This window comes from Cavia porcellus, unplaced genomic scaffold (assembly GCF_034190915.1).
Source record: "Cavia porcellus strain 051 isolate PalLab524CR breed Dunkin Hartley unplaced genomic scaffold, mCavPor4.1 scaffold_24, whole genome shotgun sequence".
In the NCBI taxonomy this organism is placed as follows: Eukaryota; Metazoa; Chordata; class Mammalia; order Rodentia; family Caviidae; genus Cavia; species Cavia porcellus.
The window spans coordinates 53,729,916-53,749,104 of record NW_026947507.1 but is presented as its reverse complement, the minus strand read 5'-3'; the positions used below and the strand labels follow the sequence as shown (position 1 = coordinate 53,749,104).

Sequence of the window (19,189 nt, the reverse complement as noted above, 5' to 3'; positions counted from 1 at the left end):
ACAATCCGTCAGATACTTCATCAGATTAAGAAAGCCCAACAATGAAATCAGCATTTCTCCCTAAGCATGTTGTCAAGGCTGTTATTGACAGAAATACTGTAGTAGTTGCGGCTTTCAATCAATATTTCATAGTTTAATCATACAAGCCTTAAAAGGAAGCTTTGACACTACAAGATTAGCACTTAATAAAGTCTGGGGAGGACATATTTTATTAAAGACATAACTTTTCTGGTAGACAGATGATATTGTTTACTGATTTGATTATGATTAAGTCATGATTCTGTAAATCAGAAGATAATTAAAATTTACAAATGAAATCTCCATAGGTAAATGTGCCTAAGAATTAATTCACAAAAAGAAAAGATGAGTAATTTTGCATATTGTTTCAACACAACAATGCCATACAAGAGATACTTGGTAAGCCAGCATCAGAAATCAGTAGTGCAAAGTTTACAGCAGAACACTCAAGTGAATATGCTTTTAAAAATTTATGCTGAACATACTTGCTTTTACTTGCTTTTCACTTGGAGCTGTTAATGACAAGGAAAAATAAGTTCCACATTAATTGTAAGTCCACATATCTTTTAAACAAGATATTTAAGGCTATATTAAAGGCTACTTTGATCTCAGAAAGTGAAGAAAAGTTGGTATGAAAAAGATATGATGAAACCTTACAGTTTTTCTTTGCTGTACCCTGTATCTAGTCCGTGAGCTACAACTTTGGGGGGTAGCTCTTCATACATTTTATTCAAACATGGATACTTTCTAGTGATTCATTCATTCATTCCGTTTTCCATTTCAAATGATCTAAAAATAAATGATTACTCATTTATTCAGGAAAATAAATTTTCCTTAAATTCCATAAAATGTATGCAAAGAATGAATTTGAGATGTGAATTTTCAGTTTTTCAAAAATAATCGTTTGTTAGTTACTGCGATGTGATCATGTCCTGAGGGGACAGATGATTTCATACATTAAATTAATGTATTTTCTGATGATAAAACTGGTTACAGCATGGTGATTTTGTGTGTCTCTCCGTGATTTTACTGTGAATGCCATTTGGCTTTTGCTCCTGTGTGCACAGGTAAGTACACGTTACGGGCCACTTGAGACAATGTACCTCTGAACGAACAAGCTGTTCTGTGCAGTGTAGACAAAACATTCCTGCCCCAAGTTCAGCGAGTCTCGCTGTTAATGCAAAGAGATGAATTGTACAAGTCTGCTTCCAGAAAGTGAAAAAAGCTCTGTGTCGGGGAGACTTTCCCACCCTTTGCTGTCCGTGCTGTACACACGCACGGGTGCAATGGCTACCACACTAACAAACAGGTCCTCAGGTAGAAAGACTCCGCGGCACCAGCCTTGCTCACCTGCCTGCTCCTTCTTTGGTGGCTTGACTGTAACAAGGAAGAAAAAGAGGAAACAGTCAGTATTTTCGACTCTTCGTCATAGTTAGGCATTCAATTGTAAGATAAATAAAAGCATGCAATTAAGAAGCCAAAGAAATCTTAAAACCATTACCTGGCTCTGCAGGTTTTTCTTTCTTTTCCTGTTCTGAAACATAGTATTAGTGTTAGCATCATCATCATCATATTTATTACAGTTACACATGTCACAGCTTCCTTGTTTTAACATAGACAGATCCACATGCTCTGAGGCTGGATTGCAGCATCTCAGTAACTGTGAGAAAACCAAAACTGGATACATAAAGTAATTATTCTCTTCCTTTTTTTGCTTTGGGAATTCCCTATAGAACACCGTCAAAGTGTTTTAATATTAGAGAAATTCACATGTTTTTGATGTGTAAGAGATCAGAAATAAAAACTCGATACAGGATGGGAGAACTTTAATGTGTTATTATAAATCAGTATGTAATAAATTTGGGTTGAAGAGCAGCACAAAGGATAATTACTCCAGCTATTTAAAGTCATTCCCAGGAAGACAAAGATGGCCCAATCTCTCATGGAGTTTCTCCTCCAAGAACTTTCTTATATGGAAGAGATATTTGTCTAGTGAAGAGAAAGGTTTCTAAAGCAGATCAAAGATGTTCATCAAAGAAACAAAGGAAAGAGTAAAGCATACTTGCATTGTTGTGAAGACAAATGCTCTTCATGAAACCTTCTTGAGTCAGTGTTTGTCCTATGAACCCACCCTGGTCAATGTTGTTTGAAGCGCTATTCCAGCCTCAAGACAAAGCTGATGCTTACAGTACAATGAGTCTAATTTCCAATGAATTGCAAGCACTGATTTAATGTGAAATGCTAGTATCTGCACTTCTATTCGTATTTATTTTGACTCAATAAGCTTGTCAGGTGAAAAGAATGTTTTCAAGAAATGCTATTGTATAAACATTACTAGCTGATAGCTTAAAGAAAAAGAATGGGGAGACTTCTTAAATTTCAGTGAATATTTTGAAAACTAGACAATGTTTATGTAGAAAGAAATCTCTAAACTAGATCTTAGAAATAAGGGTTACAGAATCTTCTGTGATCATTGCATTGATCTCTTAATTTTATGTATCAGCCTTCCAGGTATGTAAGTATAATAAAAAGCTGCCCCACCTCTAAGACAGCATGCAGGGTTCATAAGACAAGTGAAATAATCAACTTGACCAAGCATCCAAGTGGAAAAAGAACCTTAGCTACAAGTAAAGGTAAGGCAAACATTACTAAATGTTGTCTCCCAAGTGGGGAGTAATTGGGTGTATTGTCTAAATAAATACTGAGTGAAAAGCTTGAGTTATTAGAGAAATTTCTAAATAATTTTTTAGAAAGATTTGAGGTGGAATCTGATTCTGCTGCCCAGGCTGTCCTTGAATACCAGATCATCCTGCCTCAGCCTCTGAAACTGCTGACACTGCAGGCATGTGCCAGCTCACCTGGTTTTACCTGCAGTCATTTCTAAAGTGATGACGATTACAAAGAAAGACAACACAAACAGATTTAGGTACTTATCAAACCTGAGCATCAGCTATACGTGAGGTTCACAGTCAAAATTGTCTCTAACTTACCAGAAGTCCACAGTATAAGGGAAGCAGCACTGTCCTAACTGAAGGTGGCACCCAAGAAAAGTGATCTGAGGGTGTTCATTACACAGGACAGCGCGAGACTGAACTAGTCCATCACTGTAACCAAAGGTTACCTTTAAATATTACAGAGATTCGAAACTCATACATATGAGTGATAGCTTGAATTGTTTTATCAGACTTTTAATTTTGAGAAAACCTATAGATTAAAGAAAATTTCAAAATGTACGAGAATAGTCCAAATACTTTTCCATCCTGTACCTCTTACCATAGTATATGTATGTCATCTGTGTATATGTGTGTGTGTGTGTATGTGTGTGTGTGTGTGTGTGTGTGATATGACTACGTGTTTGCAGTACGTAATCTCTGCATTCCTTGTGTGGGTTTGAATCATGTGTAAAACACGTCTTAATTCCTTTCCCATTCCCTTTCTCTCCTCTCCCTCCTACTCCTGATCAGCTTCCCCTTGGACAGAGATTTATCTCCCTACTTCCATTATTTATCTTTTATTATGCTCTTTATCTATAATTCCTATTTCTCATTTAAGAAAAAATGTGATATTTAAGCTTTCATGTCTGATTTATTTCACTTACTGTTATGTTCTCAATTTACATTCATTTTCCTATAAATGATTCAAGTTTATCTTTATTTACGACAGTATCGCTCCATGGTGTGTAAATACCACATGTGTATGCAGTCATCTGATGATGAACGTATAGGCTTCTTCCAAGTTTCAGCTATTATAATTGCACTGCATGTATCACTATAGCCTGATGGCTTCAATTTATAGGAAAAGATAACTAGAAAAGGAATAGCTGGATCACATGGAATTCCTTATTTTACCCTTTTGCACAATCTGCATACTGCTTTCTATAGTGGTTGTATTTTTAAACAGGAAAAAGAACGATCTTTTAAGTCATGATAACTAAAAAAGCAGAAGGAAAACATATGGTAATGGTGTGGGATGGGAGAAGCAATCTTGGAGACAGAAATACCGAAGCAAACAAATGCAAAAACACAAGCAAAATAATAAAAGTCTGTGCAGGTGACGAATCAGAGCAATTGAGCTAATTGCAAAAGCATTAACATGTGCTTTGAAGAAAACTGTTTCTTCTCCTGGTCACTGCTTAGCTAAGCACACTTCACAGAGCTTCTCAAGGAGAGAAGCAGTCAGATGGTAATGAGAACCTGGGCAGACGCATTTATTTATTAAACACACCAATGCCCTGAAGACTGCTAGGGAGCTGTGCAGTGTGTCTGCAGGAACTGCTAAATCATATAAACTGCAATAAACCTAGGGCCTTAAGGTTATAGATACATTATTTAACAGTGTTTCTCAAGTCTCCAGTTGTCCGTCATTCGCCTGCTGGTACAAAACTCATCAGCAGCTGTGCACAAGCATAAATCCCAGGCTCAACGAACACATCCTTCTCCATAGATAAATTGCTCCCTCTGGCTTCTTCTAGCATAATTTCATGATTTTTCCCCCCCACGGGATATTTTATAGCATTTTTATGACACAGAATGTCTTAGAGTCTTAAGTTCTTGTTGAACCAAAGCATACATAAACATTCCTAAAAGCTGGTGTATACTTTAAAACAAATGTCTTTGGTACCACTGGGAACTTAAAAGTCTCCACATTGTGGAAATGTACTACTTTTAATGGCTAACACATTAGGATAAATAGTTTATTTTTTAAAACTCACATTTGTTAAATGCATCCTATTATTTTCTTATAAAGGAGTGTACACACGTATAAAAGTCACAACCTCAAGGCACTGATTTTTTTCTGAGTTGCTCACAAACAGGTTTAATGGTCTATCAAAATCTGAGATGAGTATCCATAGCAATGTCAGTACACAGAGCTCACAATCTGTATAGGGCAAAGTCGTGTTAGAGAGAAAATGTCATGTCTCATGTGAACATGTCAAAATATCTACAGAATTTAAGAAGGACAATCACAGGAAAGAGAGTGATACTAACCTGGAAAATATTTTATCTATGTTTTCTAAAAATTGATAACTACCTGGATCACAAAGACTGCATTCACACAAACATAAGACCTTGTTGGCTAATGGGGTGCAGTTATATTTTTTGTTACAAGCTTGTGCAAGTTATTACTAGACACTGACATGAGTTAAAAAAAAAAAGGCTTTAGGGATGCATGCTTTCCTTTCAGGCTACTCTGACCTGGGGAGTTGTATATTTTTTATTCTGACAAAACAATTAAGACACAGATTCCACATGCATAAAACATAGGAAAAAGACTCAAAATGGCACGCCTAAATAAACTAGGTAGCCAGTTAGAAAAAAAAAAATGTACACAGATTGGCTTTGCATGCATTTCTTACTTTTTGCCTTGGGTTGTTCTGTTGAAAAAAGATACAAATAGAAAACCATTGCTCCTGAAGGCTTAAAGTAAAACTTGCTGCCTATACTGGGATTAAACTGCAAGTTTTCTAACCTATCTTTGTATTTTTCCCCTTAAAATGAGTATGGCTCTGAAATACTGTACTGCCAAGTATTAAGATAGATTTATCACTCAATGGAAAAACATCATCTGTCAATTAATTGAGATAAAATTGAACTTTTGACTACTGTAAATTATTTACAGGTGGTAGCTTTCTTAACGAACACATTCAAACAGCTAAACACTTTGTATGCCCAAAAAATAGGGAACAAGTGCAGAAAGCACAGTCTGTACTTGCCAAATAGGTGAGGATCCCATTCGAGATTTAAAAAAACACTAAATGACACTGGTGTTTCCAAACTACACTGAGTATACATGATCCAGTAATGCAAGTACTTAGCACTGTTCTATTGCTTATGAAACAAACACTTCTTTATGACAACCAACTTTAAAAGATGAAAGCATGCATTAATTTTTATCACTGTCAAATATCTTTCATAATATTATCACTAGAAAAAATTTGATACTCCTCCTTTTTCTCTGCCCCATTTATAGATTTTCTCTTATGCAGATCCTTTAAGGAAAATCCTACTGCTGAGGACTTAGCTCAGCAGCATAAGCAGCCGCCTGGTAAGTGCGAGCTCGGTCCTGAGTTTGATTCCCTGGTACCAAAAGACAAACAAATAAACAAACAAAATACTACTTGAGGACTTGTCACACACATGAGAGAAAAAGAATATATTTCCATTACCTTCTGTGGGTGTTTTTATTTTCTTGGAGTCTGAAAACAAAAAGAAAAATTACTTATAAAACAATACAATAATCAACAAGTGAGTATTTCATAAAAAATTTCCATAAACACTGAGGCAATTTTCAGCAAAATAGATTATCCGTATGAAATATTTCCAAAATACAAAGCCTAAGAGAACTACCATTTGCAAAAGGATGAGTGCATAAATGAGAGATGAAGTGGAAAGTTTTTGAAGTATGAACATAACAATTATAAGAAGGTATATACACACAATTTGCATAGAGATTTTTCAGGCCTACCTACACAAGTCACTGACTTTTAATAATAAGTCAAACTGAGCAAGTCTACCCTGTGCTTCCATAAATACAACTGTTGTCCAGGAAATTAGCTTGTGACCACCACTGTGCTTTCTTTGAATAATCAATACACTTCCAGTAAAGATACTTAATTTTTCTCATCATAATGGAAAAGTAATAGGTTAGTCTTGCTCATGGGCTACTGACAAGCACATTATATTATAACTACTCTGAGGTAATATGCATTGAATGGTCAAGGACACCCATTTTTTTTAATGGACAGTCAGCTAAGATTTAATAAATTTATTTTTTATTGTTTAGGCCATACATTTTCTATCAGCTGAAAATAAAAATGACAGATTTCTGTCTTTTTTAAAAGACTCTCAGAATGGAAGTGTCTTAGCTTAAATTCTATTTATTTATTTAGGTACTGGGGACCTAGAGCTTGCCAGGCAGGTGCTTATGCACTGAGCTAAATTCCTAGCTCCTTACATTCTTTCTTAAAATAATTTATCTCTTATTTTCTCAGTCCTTTCACATCTTCTGTAACTTAATTGTGAAATTAGAATCATGATAATGAACTATGTATTGGCACTTACGAAAGGTAGACAATTTGTTTTCTGCCTGACAGTCTGTCTCAGGACTCAGAACAGTAAACATTCACTAATAATTTCAAAGTTAAGGGATTTGTATGTTGCAGAGTGTCATGGTGGTATTGCGACTATATTTTCATGATTTGTAGCAGACCAATATGCTTAAAAATGACACTCTATCCACAAGAGGCAGCTAGATGGCCAATGAAGATATTTTATGAAAACAGTAACAAGTAATAATGTGCCTATAAGAGTGTAAAAGTAACAATCCATTTTCATAGAATTATAAGCTGGAAACACATGTTAGCAAAGCAACCTGGGAAATAATCTAGACTATTGTAAAAATCAGCATGCTTTTCAATGTAGTAATTTCAATTCTAGGGATTCAAAATGCAAAATTATAAATGTACAGTTGATCCATGACATTGTTTGATTGTTCTAAATAATGTAAACATTAAATAATATAGTCTGAACAGTAGGAAATTATTGAAAAATTATTATATACCCACTCAATAGAAAAGTATACTCCTTAAAGAAATATTTTTGCAAATTATTTTACAATCTGGGAGGCCAATAGCTAAATAACTAGGTATTGGGACAGGATAAATGTGGGAGACTCAATACGATATGTTGATTAAGTAATAGAATGTTATTTTCAATACATCTTCCTTGTTTTTGGTAATAAAACCAGTAACATAGTACAAAACAATTGTATGGACATGAAAAAATGAAACATATTTTGAAGTCCAGCATTGGGTAGATAATAGCATTTGTTGTAGTAAAACATGTCATAAAATAGAAAACTATTATCGAACCAAGCACGTTTTTTAAATAGTCCAATATATTTAAAACCAGGAAGCTATAGTGAAATTTACTTAGCATGTCCTCATGAAGACATAACCTTTCATTAAGAACCAACAGCTCCACAACTATCGAGGCAACTGAAAACATAATTCTTGGAATCGCGGCTCACACAGAAATGGTACCATACTTCTGTTAATGATGCTGGGGTTAAACTTCATTACGCAGGCCACATCTGTGCCGAAACAGATGCAGTGTTGCCATGGTTTACTTGGTGAACGTACATCCCTAAAGACTATCTACCCAATGCACGGAGGAAGTCTTTTTATTGGGAATACTGAGGACCTAGCAGCTGTGTTTTAAAAAGTGGTGTGTGCCCATGGCCTATCCAATCCATCACTCGCCCATCCTCAGCACTGTCTATTCATTCACAGTAGGGCCAGAAGAAAAAGAAACAGTAACTCCTTGGCAGTCCAGTAATGTTGGTAATGAAACGCCCCCTCTCCACTGTGAAACCTGCCTGGTTGATATCGTTCCTCAATTATAAAGCCCAAATCTCCCCCCCTCCCACTCTTTTTTCTTTCAGTGAGATACCTCCTGGAGTCTCATTTCTAAAGCTTTAGAACTGGAGATTAATTCCAAGGTGCACTGACTCTGCTTGTACCAGCTGCAGAGAACAGTTGTATCTCATCTGGCTAGTTCTTAGTGGAGTTCTGTCCTTCAGAAGATAAACTGAAATTCCTAGAATTGTGTTCTCAAAGAATTCATCAGTGAAGCTTAGATTAAGTGAAAGAGATCTGATTCCTGGTACCTCCCTTCCAAAAAATGAAAGAGATCTACCTAAATGGGCTGCTCTTACACATGTGTTAGTGACCATCCACACCAAAAATGAAAACCAATAGTTGGATAGGATTCCTTAAACCTAAAGAGTTCATCAGAATGGACATTATCATCATGTAGTAATCGTAATAAATCTTGCATAGGATAAAAGAAAATTGGTGCCTATTAATATTTATCACTGCTGTTATGTGTATCTTAAGAGAACTACAAACACAGAATGTATCCTTGTTAAGCAGTGTGCAACTAAAGCGACTGTTTAAGCCCCTGAAAAAGGCTAATCATGAACTGGGCAGGGTCCCTAGAGTCAAAAGCCTTAAGTCGATTAGCATAAGAGGAAAATGAGTACAAGCAACAGGAAGTACAAAGAAATTAGCACTGACGGGGAAGCAGAGGATACAAAGTGGTTTCCTGGGAAGGTCCACGTGTGTGAGGAATGAGAAGCTTTCCTGAACCCTTAAAGACTGCGCATCTCCAGAGCAGGAAGAGGTAAGTTTTGTTAGGATGACAACAAGAGTAGAGGAAGGGCAGTGTGTTTTATATAAAACAGAAAGCAGCTTTGTGTAGAGCAGCCTGTAAAAGAAGACTGAGGAACGCACAGGGTGATGGCCCCACCATGCTGTCCCTTGACTTTGTCACATAGGACACACAGGCAAAGGTTTGAGACATAGCTACCTGGAATTTCAGCGGGATATGCCTGCCCCTCCTGGGACCAGGGGACCTTGTGAGGGCTGCTGACATCACTTTCCACACGCACCCTAAGCTCTCCCAAGAGGGCGGGAGGAAGCCACACTTCCCCTCACCTAGAGCTGTGGCATTGCAGACCACAGCCATGGTCTGGAAGTGGCTTCTTGGCATGGAAGCGACTCTATTTTGGTTCATCTGGCCCCATGACTTGGGTTTACCCTTTGTGGGCTGCACAGAGACCACAGAGAGCAGGCACCCTCAGTACTTTGCCTTTTCTGCTTGGCAGATACTCATGACCTCGGTCTCAGAGGAGCTCCTTGGTGTTGACACAAAGTCAGGACAGGCAAGTGAGAAACAATACAGGGACTTCTATTGTAGGCTACATCCTGCAGTCTATTCAGTGGTCATTGTGACATAAAACGTTTAATGAATACAACTGATCAGTCTACAGACAGATAATATTATAAACAGGATAATTGTTTCTGTCCAACAGCTCCAAACATTTTTATCTCAGGACTCCAAAAGGAGTCTCAGCAATTACTAAGGCTTCTTATAAAGGATTGTTATTAACAACTACTAAGGAATTTTAAAAAGCTGAGGTTTATTTTTCATTGTGTTTATAATTTCAAACATTAAGGCCAATGTTTTTTTAAAATATGCATCATTTATTCACTTGTTAGAAATAGCCTGGTCCATGTTCACCTAGTGACATACTTTAATAACAAACACTTTTCCCAATACAAAAAAGTTTGGTGACATGAGTGACTTTATTTGACACTTTTGTGAATCTATTCATGTCTGGCTTAATTAGCAGCGGCTGAATTTATGTATCTACTTGGGTGTTCAGTCTGCTGCAATTTAATACATCATTTAGCCTCTGAAAATCTCCAGTGCATTCATGCGAAAAGGAAAGTTAAAAACACAAACAGCAACTTCATACTTTTTACAAAAATAGCAGTGACCTTGAAGAACCCTTGGAGTGGATGCAGTAATTCCAGGAGTGACTGGAGTCTGGAAGTGTCTGATTTCAGAGGTCATTGCCTCGGTTGACACGAGAAGTTGGTAAGACTGACACAGGGTCACAAATGCCAAAATGAGGTCACAAGTAATCTTAATGAAGATTACTTGTTCTAATGGTTTTGGAAGACAGTTCAGCCAAAATGGAAATTTTGGAAGATGAAATGCCAGAGCAAAGAGGAAGAAGCTAGGGTTAAAGCTCACACCAGAATTCGGATGTTGGTACCCACAGAGCACTTTTATTCTTCCTAAGTGGTCGCAGACCTGGGTCACTTGAATCTCTACACACAAAGCTCTGCCAAATTCTGCATGCTGATTAGACACGTTCTCAGCAGTTTGCAATGAGGTACAAAATGACAAAAAATAGAACTAAAGAATCCCACAGGTAGATTAATGGAAGGGAACAAATATAAAACCCAAAGCTATGAAATGTCATTTGACTCCCATTTCATAGGCCTAAAGTTCATTTACTACTTTGCCTTGGATGAATAAAAAAATAAACATTAATGTTACTGCTTTATCTCAATCAAATGATAGACTTTTTTTTTATTCCTAACTGTAAATGGTGGAGGAAAAATTAACCTTCCTGGAATATACTCGGTCAAAAACCAAGTCGAGAACTTACTGTCTTTATGTTCCTAATAACATATCTGTTAGCTCACTAGAGTGTTGGTACTATGAATGTGTATGTTTCCAAAAACACACTGAAAAGATTTGCTACACATATGAGAAATTAATACTGATTTCAGTCTCTCAATACAAAGCACATGAACAGGTCTTCAGTGCCTTTATTATGGCAACGTCTTTTGCTCTCCTTGAATGAACAGTAATCAACAAACCAAAACACTGTGTCTCTCACTTGCACCTGACCTCTTAGGTTCCTGTTCAACAGAAATGAAATGTGACTCTGGAACTCTTATGATTTGATAAAACTCTGAAGATGCTAAATATAAAATATAACCCTAGCTTTACACTAATTAGATTATAATTGTCGTGTTTTCAACATTATTAGTAATTATTAGTAACTTCTTAAGTACACATATGACTTTAAGAACAAAAGCTTGGTTTAACCAGCAGTCATGCAGCCCTGTGCAGTTGTGTCAGGGTGGTCTCCAGCATCTCTATACAGCCACACTGAGTGGAACAGCCTTGCTGTTCTCCTCTGCTAGATATAGATTTCTTCCTGCCTACGGGCTTTGGGGGCTGTCTTTTCTTAGAGCTTTTACTTTAGAAATCTTATGATTGCAAATTTTTGCTATGACCCTTTGACTTAGAAATGTTGTACAATCAAGAAATATTGTTCACCAGGAAACAAGCACCATGTGTTTGAAATATAATCATTAATCAATCAATCAATCAATCAATTGACAGCAGTGTTCCTATCTCCGAGTATCTTGGTAGAGTAGAAGCCAACACTGCCATGTGCCTGTCGCAAGGCTCTGGGGACTCGCACACTGGCCCTCGACTTCCTCAGAATCTTACGGTGCCACACTTGAGGTCTCCAGCTTTTAGCCTTGGTGGGGTTGGGTTCAATGTCTCTCCTCTACTAGAAGACTCGGCTCCTTTGGCAATACTCATGCATAATGTTTTTCTTTCCCATTTGATTGCACCCAGGGAAAACTTCTTTGGAAATAAGATTATTGTACTTTGCACTAGGCCATCCTGATATAAGCAAGTAGACTGCCAGGGATGAACTCTAATTTATTTGTGGCTCAACAGAGCAAAGTAACATCAGTTGCTTGTGTGTGTGTCAAAGATATAAGGAATTAATGTAAGGTATGTATTTTACAAGTTGTTGAAATTTGATAAAATTTCCAACAGAATAGGAAGTCTAGGATTTGCTACGTTTTATCCCTTATATTTTGAGAAACAGACTGAAATTACTTTCTAAGTAGCAACACATCACTTAGTGTGAGATGAGACAGAAAAGCCCACTCCTGTTAAATGTGCACACATAATAGACCCAGTGGTAACCTACAGGAACACAGGTGGGAGAGAGGCCCAGACCCAGCTCTGATGACTGGGGAATTGTTCCTACAGAAGGTGCAGTGCGACTGTGTGTCCAACATACCTTCCTTCTTGTCATCCTTTTTAGCTGCTGCTGAAATAATGAAAAGAAATGGTGTTAAACGTTATAAATGATCATTACTCAGAATATTCAGAATGTGAGCATATATCCGTACATTCAGAAATTCAATGGTCACCTATGTTTTAATTAAAACATGATAATTTACAGTAGGAATATAACTTGAAAGAGTATGTCATATAAATATTTTTAAAATGCAGAAATAAGCACAGAATAGAGCAAATGACATATTGAATTCTACAGATAAGAAGTCAATTCCATAGTACATGTATGTTATAAGTTAAATTTAGGTTTCAAATAGTTGTATTCAAGAAAACCAAAATTACTCCTAGAAGGTCATAAAATATAAAACTATAAATTGATATATCAAAAAATGGAGATGTTATACTACAAATTATCCACACCTAGATTCTAAAGGATTAAACATCAGCATGTACCCTACATTTGCCTATGACAGTGTTTTAAAGATCCTTCTTCAAGAAAAGAGGAATAGATAACTCACTCTCCTTTTAGGAAAAAATAATGCCGTCCTTTGTGCAGTAAAACAGGACATAAAATACGTTAAGCAACTTTGAATTATGGCTACCTTGTGATGGCTTGTGACATGCAGAAACCAGCTCACAGCTCATCAGTACTGCCAGAAACTTTTAGGAGAGGTGTTCAGTAGGCTTAGGAAGGTTACCAGCAGAATGGACCTTGGTTTTCTTCCAAAACAATTCAGGAGCTAAACTAACTCAGTTTAGAGAATCTCACTCAAGCCACATTGCTCAAGCCTCTGTGCACACAGAGATCCAACCAGACTCAGGTGAGCTGCTGCAGGCCGCTCAGACTCCACACCCAGGACTACTCTGGGCCTTCATTCTGTGCTCCCAACACTGCCAGAGCATTTCCAAGTGCACCCTCTAATCCGCACAGTAGCTTCTAAATAAGAGCAGCCCAGAGAAATGTAGCATCCACAAGACCAGAGTTATCTGCAAATGTTCACCCAGAAAGGAAGTAAAATAACTGAGGACAAACACCAAAAACAAAAGCCAGAAAAGAAATAGCGTGCCGTACTTTAATTTCATATACGTTGTTTTTCTGTATTTTCTAAATGCTGTTGACATGTTATTACTTTTGTAGTTTAAAAAGTGACCTTACAAATATATTGTTTCTACATTGGGACATTTTATTCTTTTTAACACAGTTTTAACTGATAATACAGAAAATATATAAAGAGCCCATATCTATGAGCTTACTAAATCCTAAAGGTTTGTCTGTTCCAATGATGTAATGAAGACAACAGCTAAAGTGAATTCAAGATTTGGATTCTGCCTGATACATTTCAAAGCCCTGCAGCAGTAATTCCAGCAAGTCCTGTGAGTTGAACTTGTTTGCTCTTAGTTCCTTACATTGCAAATAACACTTTTGCTTTAAAAAAATTGCATAATTTTCAAAATCATCCAGCAAGAACACATTTTTATTCCAGATTCATGTATTATTCAGGTTTTCTCTCAAGTTTACACAATACAGAGAAGGGGTGAAGCAGAGCAGCCCACTCAGATCCCACAAAAGGAACACGATTCCTTTGTGTAAGTACCTCACAATATTTCCCATAATTTAATTCATATACTCTTCAAAGAAAACTGGATTACACAATAGAAGCGGAAGACTCTGTAAAGAAAAACAACATCAAATAACACAAAACTGCTAGTGAAAGTTGCCATCCTCTACCAAGGGGCCTCAGCATCCCTGTCCAGCGGGTAGCCCCGAAGCCTACGCTTTCTCTCCAACAATGAACCTGCTTCCCATAGAAGTGTGACAAATGTCTTGCCCAGTGCCAGAAAGAAGACCAAAAATGCAATTATGTTTTGCAAAGCCATTATTTCTTAGGAATTCTATAGGGTAAAAGACTGAAATTTAAGTTCTTTTCTAAAAACAAACCACAACATCTTTTGTAGCTATGTCAAAATCCTCTGACGTGTGAAACTGTCTGGGAAGGAGGTTCAGGGGTAGAATACACACACACACACACACACACACACATTTTCATCTTCCCTGTTCCTATTTCCTTCATGGTTCAGTTTCAAATTTGTAGTGACAATGGCAGAGTCCAGCGTGGGAGTCTGACCTCTGTTACTGGCACTGGCTTCTGGTGCTCCCCTGGGCCCATAGAAGATGGATGGGCTTCATTCACTGCCATCTGGAGGGCCATGTGATCTGGCAAGCTGATTCCATGCCCAGAAACGAACCAGAGCCAAACTGCGGGACTCCCACTGCTTTCTAGAATGGTTTTGTGACCTGTGTTCCTGTGTCCTGTTGTGAGCCCTCAGTCAGCCAGCCTGGTTCTAATCTATTTAGCTGGATTATGGGGTCCAGTGACGCCTGAATTTACCAAACAGAGATGGTTCTCAATGACCACTTGATTCTCATACTGTAATGAGATACCATGACTATATTTCAATTTTGTGTTATCTTTCTGTCTTGTTTCCGTAATATATGGGAGATATTTAACGTGGCTTTAGTAATTCAGAAGAAAGACCACAGTAGAAATATATTAGCACACAGTGCACACAGCTCCATCTTTTAATTCTGAGTTCTGGGATGGCTTCTGCCATTTCTCAGGCATGTCCTCAGCCGATGTTGATGTGTCCACAGTGCATATCTAAATGATTTTTTAAAACTCTATATTTCCCTCTTTTCTTTTTGATCTTGGTCTGTATTTCATTTCATTTTCACTATGTGTTACAAAATACCCATGAACCAGATAGGACTTCCACCTCAATTCTAACAGGCTACCAAAAAATCACTTCTTAGATCGCTCTCTATCTGGATAACAGTAAGCTGCCTGGAAGACAGTCATCTTCCCATCAATCACCTGCATTCTCATCCTGGTTATTTACAGGAGTCAGCACCCTCCTTTTACCCAGGCTCCAGCAGGCAGTACCATTGGGCTCTTTCCTTTGTTCAAACTTTACATTCTACCAAACATCACTTACTCAAAGTGATCTCGGATTTGCACTTTTTTATGTCACTTCTGTGATTCTACTTAAGGCTCTTATTGACGATGGGCCTTCACAATCTTTGCTTACTGTTCATATTTAATTAGGCCACTACTCACTAACAGTGCTTTTCTCTCAGCTGGTCTAATTCTCAGTCACAACTCAAGCCCCCGGCATATCTCTGCTCATCCACGAAGAATCCCTCAAATGCCAATACTTACTAAAACCTACATTGTCTTAAATCATATCATATTTTAGGTGCCCATGATTTTATTGTAAAATATCCTATTTATGCTATTCCTCCGTTTCTTATATCTCCAAATCACTGTCTCTGGCAGTATAGACATATTTGTTTCATAGACTCCTTAGTGGCTCAAAACTTCATTAACAGAATCTTTAAAATCTATTTCCAAAAATACTTGTAAATCTTAATAATAATTACAAGTAAACACATATAGTTATGTAACCTTGCATGTTAAATATTTCCTTTTGCAAAAGTAAAAAATAAAGGAAAGATATGAAGTAGGCCTTACCCTCTTACACGTGTCATTATCAGTTTTGTTTCTTGGAAAACATCAGTCCTGTGTTTAAATTCTGTGTAAATTCTGTCTCCGTATCAAGCACTTGCTATAGAAAATATTATTTCTATATTTCCATGTACAATTTAGCTTTTTACCTGGGCATTGTCAGATGTGTCAGTGAGAGATCTGTGGGGACTCTGATGTTTATTCCTGCTTTGGAAGGTCATTATCATTTTAGTGAACTCATACAGTGCTCACCTCCAGTCTTGTGTGCAGCACTTAATCAATATTTCCTTCTAATTTCCTTACAAGCACAGTCTTAATGAGAATTTATGACTCTAGGTTACCATTTAGTCAATAATAATCCCTTGATGCCAAAAGAGTAAGTTCAGAGGCTGTCTTGTCAGATATAGGATGAATGTTGAAGAAAGTGTAGCCCATGGCTCAAATATGAAGGAAACTTACAAATATCAGGTTTCTCCCTCTGAACTCCTCTAATGAGAGGGTGAAGTAAAAAGGAATTCCTGCCTCAAGATATAATTTCACATCTGTACCACGTTCTAAGGGAGCTTCAGTCACAACAGAAAGCGCATGGGTGAGCTATCTTTTTAACAGAAAAATGTAAATTTATGCCTTTATAAATCAATGATTTTTAAACTGGTCAAGATTTGTTTGCAGAATCTTATCTGGGCTGCATGCATGCATCGACCTGCTCTGTTTTCCTATCTCCCATATTTGCTACTTTCCCTTTCAAGAACCGTCCCAGAGAAGACCAGTCATAGTGGACTAGTCATCAAGGTGAAAACTGAACTTATTGCCCTGCACCATCCCAGCACATGTGGCTCATAAACTGCCTTCAGGGTCAGATATAAGGTGTGAAATCCTGTATCCTGGCTTAACGCAGGTCCTTGAGTCTGCTGCAGGGGCCTTATCCTGGAAATAGTGGTTCTTGTCTCAATGCATTGCTTCTCTTGCTCAATATTTTACACCTCAGTGAAGAGGAAGTAGAAATAAAGTCTGCCAAAGGTTCACCGGGACCAAGGCAGCCATGTCCATTCCTGACAGCCTGATAACCTACATTCCTTCCTTTGTGTAAGATTGTCTGACTGATGGCCTCGCAATGTAACTTCAGTTCTAACACAAGACTTCTTTCTTTGTGCAACCCATTCTTTCTATAACTGATAGCCTTATGATGTAACCACAAATGTTTAAACTCCCTTAGCAACCCAAATATGTCACTCAAACCTTCCAGTCATGCATTGACTCTACCTTTGGACCGCCCTCTTAACTTCCCTGTAAAAGCCCCAGCACCCCATCAGGTGAGGCTGACTCTTTGGAGAGAAGTCCCAGTGAAGCCCCTGGGCATGGTAACCTGCCTTCTAAACTTCCTTGGTACAGTTTCTTCCCATATTTGGTCTGTTTTTCTGCAGCATCAACATAAAATAGGAGGTTTTACATTTAATTTCTCAGTGTGTTATCAGTGTTTTTCCAATTGCCCACAGCAAAACATTTGTGCCCTTACCTTAGATTTTCATCAAACCACCCCTCATAGCTTGAGAATTACCTAGATATTTTGGGCCCCAGATATTCTTCTGGGTGTATATAAAAGGTCAGTGTCTAAAATTTGGAGTCAAGAACCTCATTTTTGCTTCGTTTACCAGTTCCTCTGCAAATCTGTCCTAGTCTCTTTAACATTCGGCCCAATTACCAAGGGATTACTTGCAGTCCTACAAGGCGATCATAAAGTGTTTTTTTGTAATACCCCAGCAGATGGTGCTACTCTGCCATAAACAGCTTTCGCCTTGGTCAATCAAGTGCTATGAATTTGAGGAAAAAAGCAATGCCTTTTTAGGTGTTAATTGCTTACCTTGTGTTGCAACTTTTATAGTACCTTGTTTGGTTTCAGAAGCTTTCCCTGGCTCTTAGGGAAAAGAGATAAATGAAGTATTACAATGTAATATTTCAAAAACGTAAGAAAATAAAAAGGGGGAGGAAATACAAAAACAGTCAATGCCACAGTAATATTGATTACAGCATTTGGATTTTTTGATAAAAATAAAGTTATTGAGGGAACTGTAGAGCGAGGTTTGCTGAGACAAAAGAAGACTGAAATGAATCGAAGCACAAGATAAAGATTCCATAAACTGTTTTATCTCACTGTAGTCTGACCATGAAATGTTGTCTGACATTTGCGTACTACCGAAACCTAAACCTGCAACACTTCTTAGTAAATGACTTCTGTATTATCAGTCCTTTAATCGGTGGGAGATGTAGGCACCAATAATGGGGCTCCATGAAAGACAGTGGCTAGGACTAGTGTAAGAATTAGCCCAGGACCACCGATTGCCAGCGGGAGAACTGAGTTCCCCCGGAACCCCTTGCCCCTCGGCACTGTTACTGCACCCCTCCGGGACCACTGATGCTGGAGTGTGCCAGAGCTGTACTCTGTGGCTTGTTCCCTCCTGACTTAGGTGCACGGGTGTGCTCTTTCTCCTCTCCTTTGTTTAGAATTTTCTGGTTAAGGAAACGGAGTACAAAAGACACATCACAAATGTAAATATATTTAATTATTTACAATAAAACTAAAGAGAAAACAAAGCCTTGGATGTGCAACCAGGCAGTTCACTTTCTGTGTTTCTTGACTCACTTTACCAAGTTTCCAGAGAAAATTATTTACCAATATGCAAAGATCACTGGGCGATTCATTTTAGGTTTCATCATTGCCATTCACTTGTATTTATTTAGGACCTACCATGTGAGTTATAAAACATCTGTAAATGTAGTATTGGATAGATACAGATATATACATGTATTTAATGGTTGATTCGGTATTACCTTATTTAAAATTGAAATTAAAGTTAAAGTTATAAGATAAAAGATTGCACAGTTCCATCCATGCCTTCTCTAGTCATGAACTTTCATGACAGTAATTATAAAGAATTATAACCTAATATTTCACATTTTCTGGTCCCATGAAAGAGGTTTAATTTCCAATTTACTTTATTTATTGTTGGAGAGATAATTTTTCATTTATATCACAACCATGATTAAGAAAATGCTAATTTGTCATCGTGTTTTTAAAAATAAGTGAAATATTATTTGGTCTACATATTTTACTTTTTAGGAGAGTTATTTCTTCAGGAAAAAATCTTTTGGCAAAATTTAATTCGAGCCACCTAAGCTTTC

The 19,189-nt window shown here is 37.4% G+C and overlaps 1 protein-coding gene across 19 annotated transcripts in view; it reads right to left on the bottom strand.

Annotated features, from left to right (window-relative positions):
* The window catches only part of Trdn (triadin), a 319,660-nt gene that overhangs the window by 107,529 nt on the left and 192,942 nt on the right, over nucleotides 1–19,189 (bottom strand). For 3 of the 19 annotated variants that reach the window (XM_063235062.1, XM_063235059.1, XM_063235061.1), the window contains exons 13-19: nucleotides 17,871–17,924; nucleotides 12,487–12,516; nucleotides 6,185–6,214; nucleotides 5,375–5,392; nucleotides 1,520–1,552; nucleotides 1,369–1,395; nucleotides 504–530 (exon numbers count right to left, since the gene is read on the bottom strand). In XM_063235062.1, coding sequence (XP_063091132.1) covers nucleotides 504–530; nucleotides 1,369–1,395; nucleotides 1,520–1,552; nucleotides 5,375–5,392; nucleotides 6,185–6,214; nucleotides 12,487–12,516; nucleotides 17,871–17,924 — 219 coding nt within the window. The remainder of the gene's footprint in view (nucleotides 1–503; nucleotides 531–1,368; nucleotides 1,396–1,519; nucleotides 1,553–5,374; nucleotides 5,393–6,184; nucleotides 6,215–12,486; nucleotides 12,517–17,870; nucleotides 17,925–19,189) is intronic. The other 16 variants (XM_063235060.1, XM_063235063.1, XM_063235066.1 and 13 more) reach the window with 9 other exon arrangements.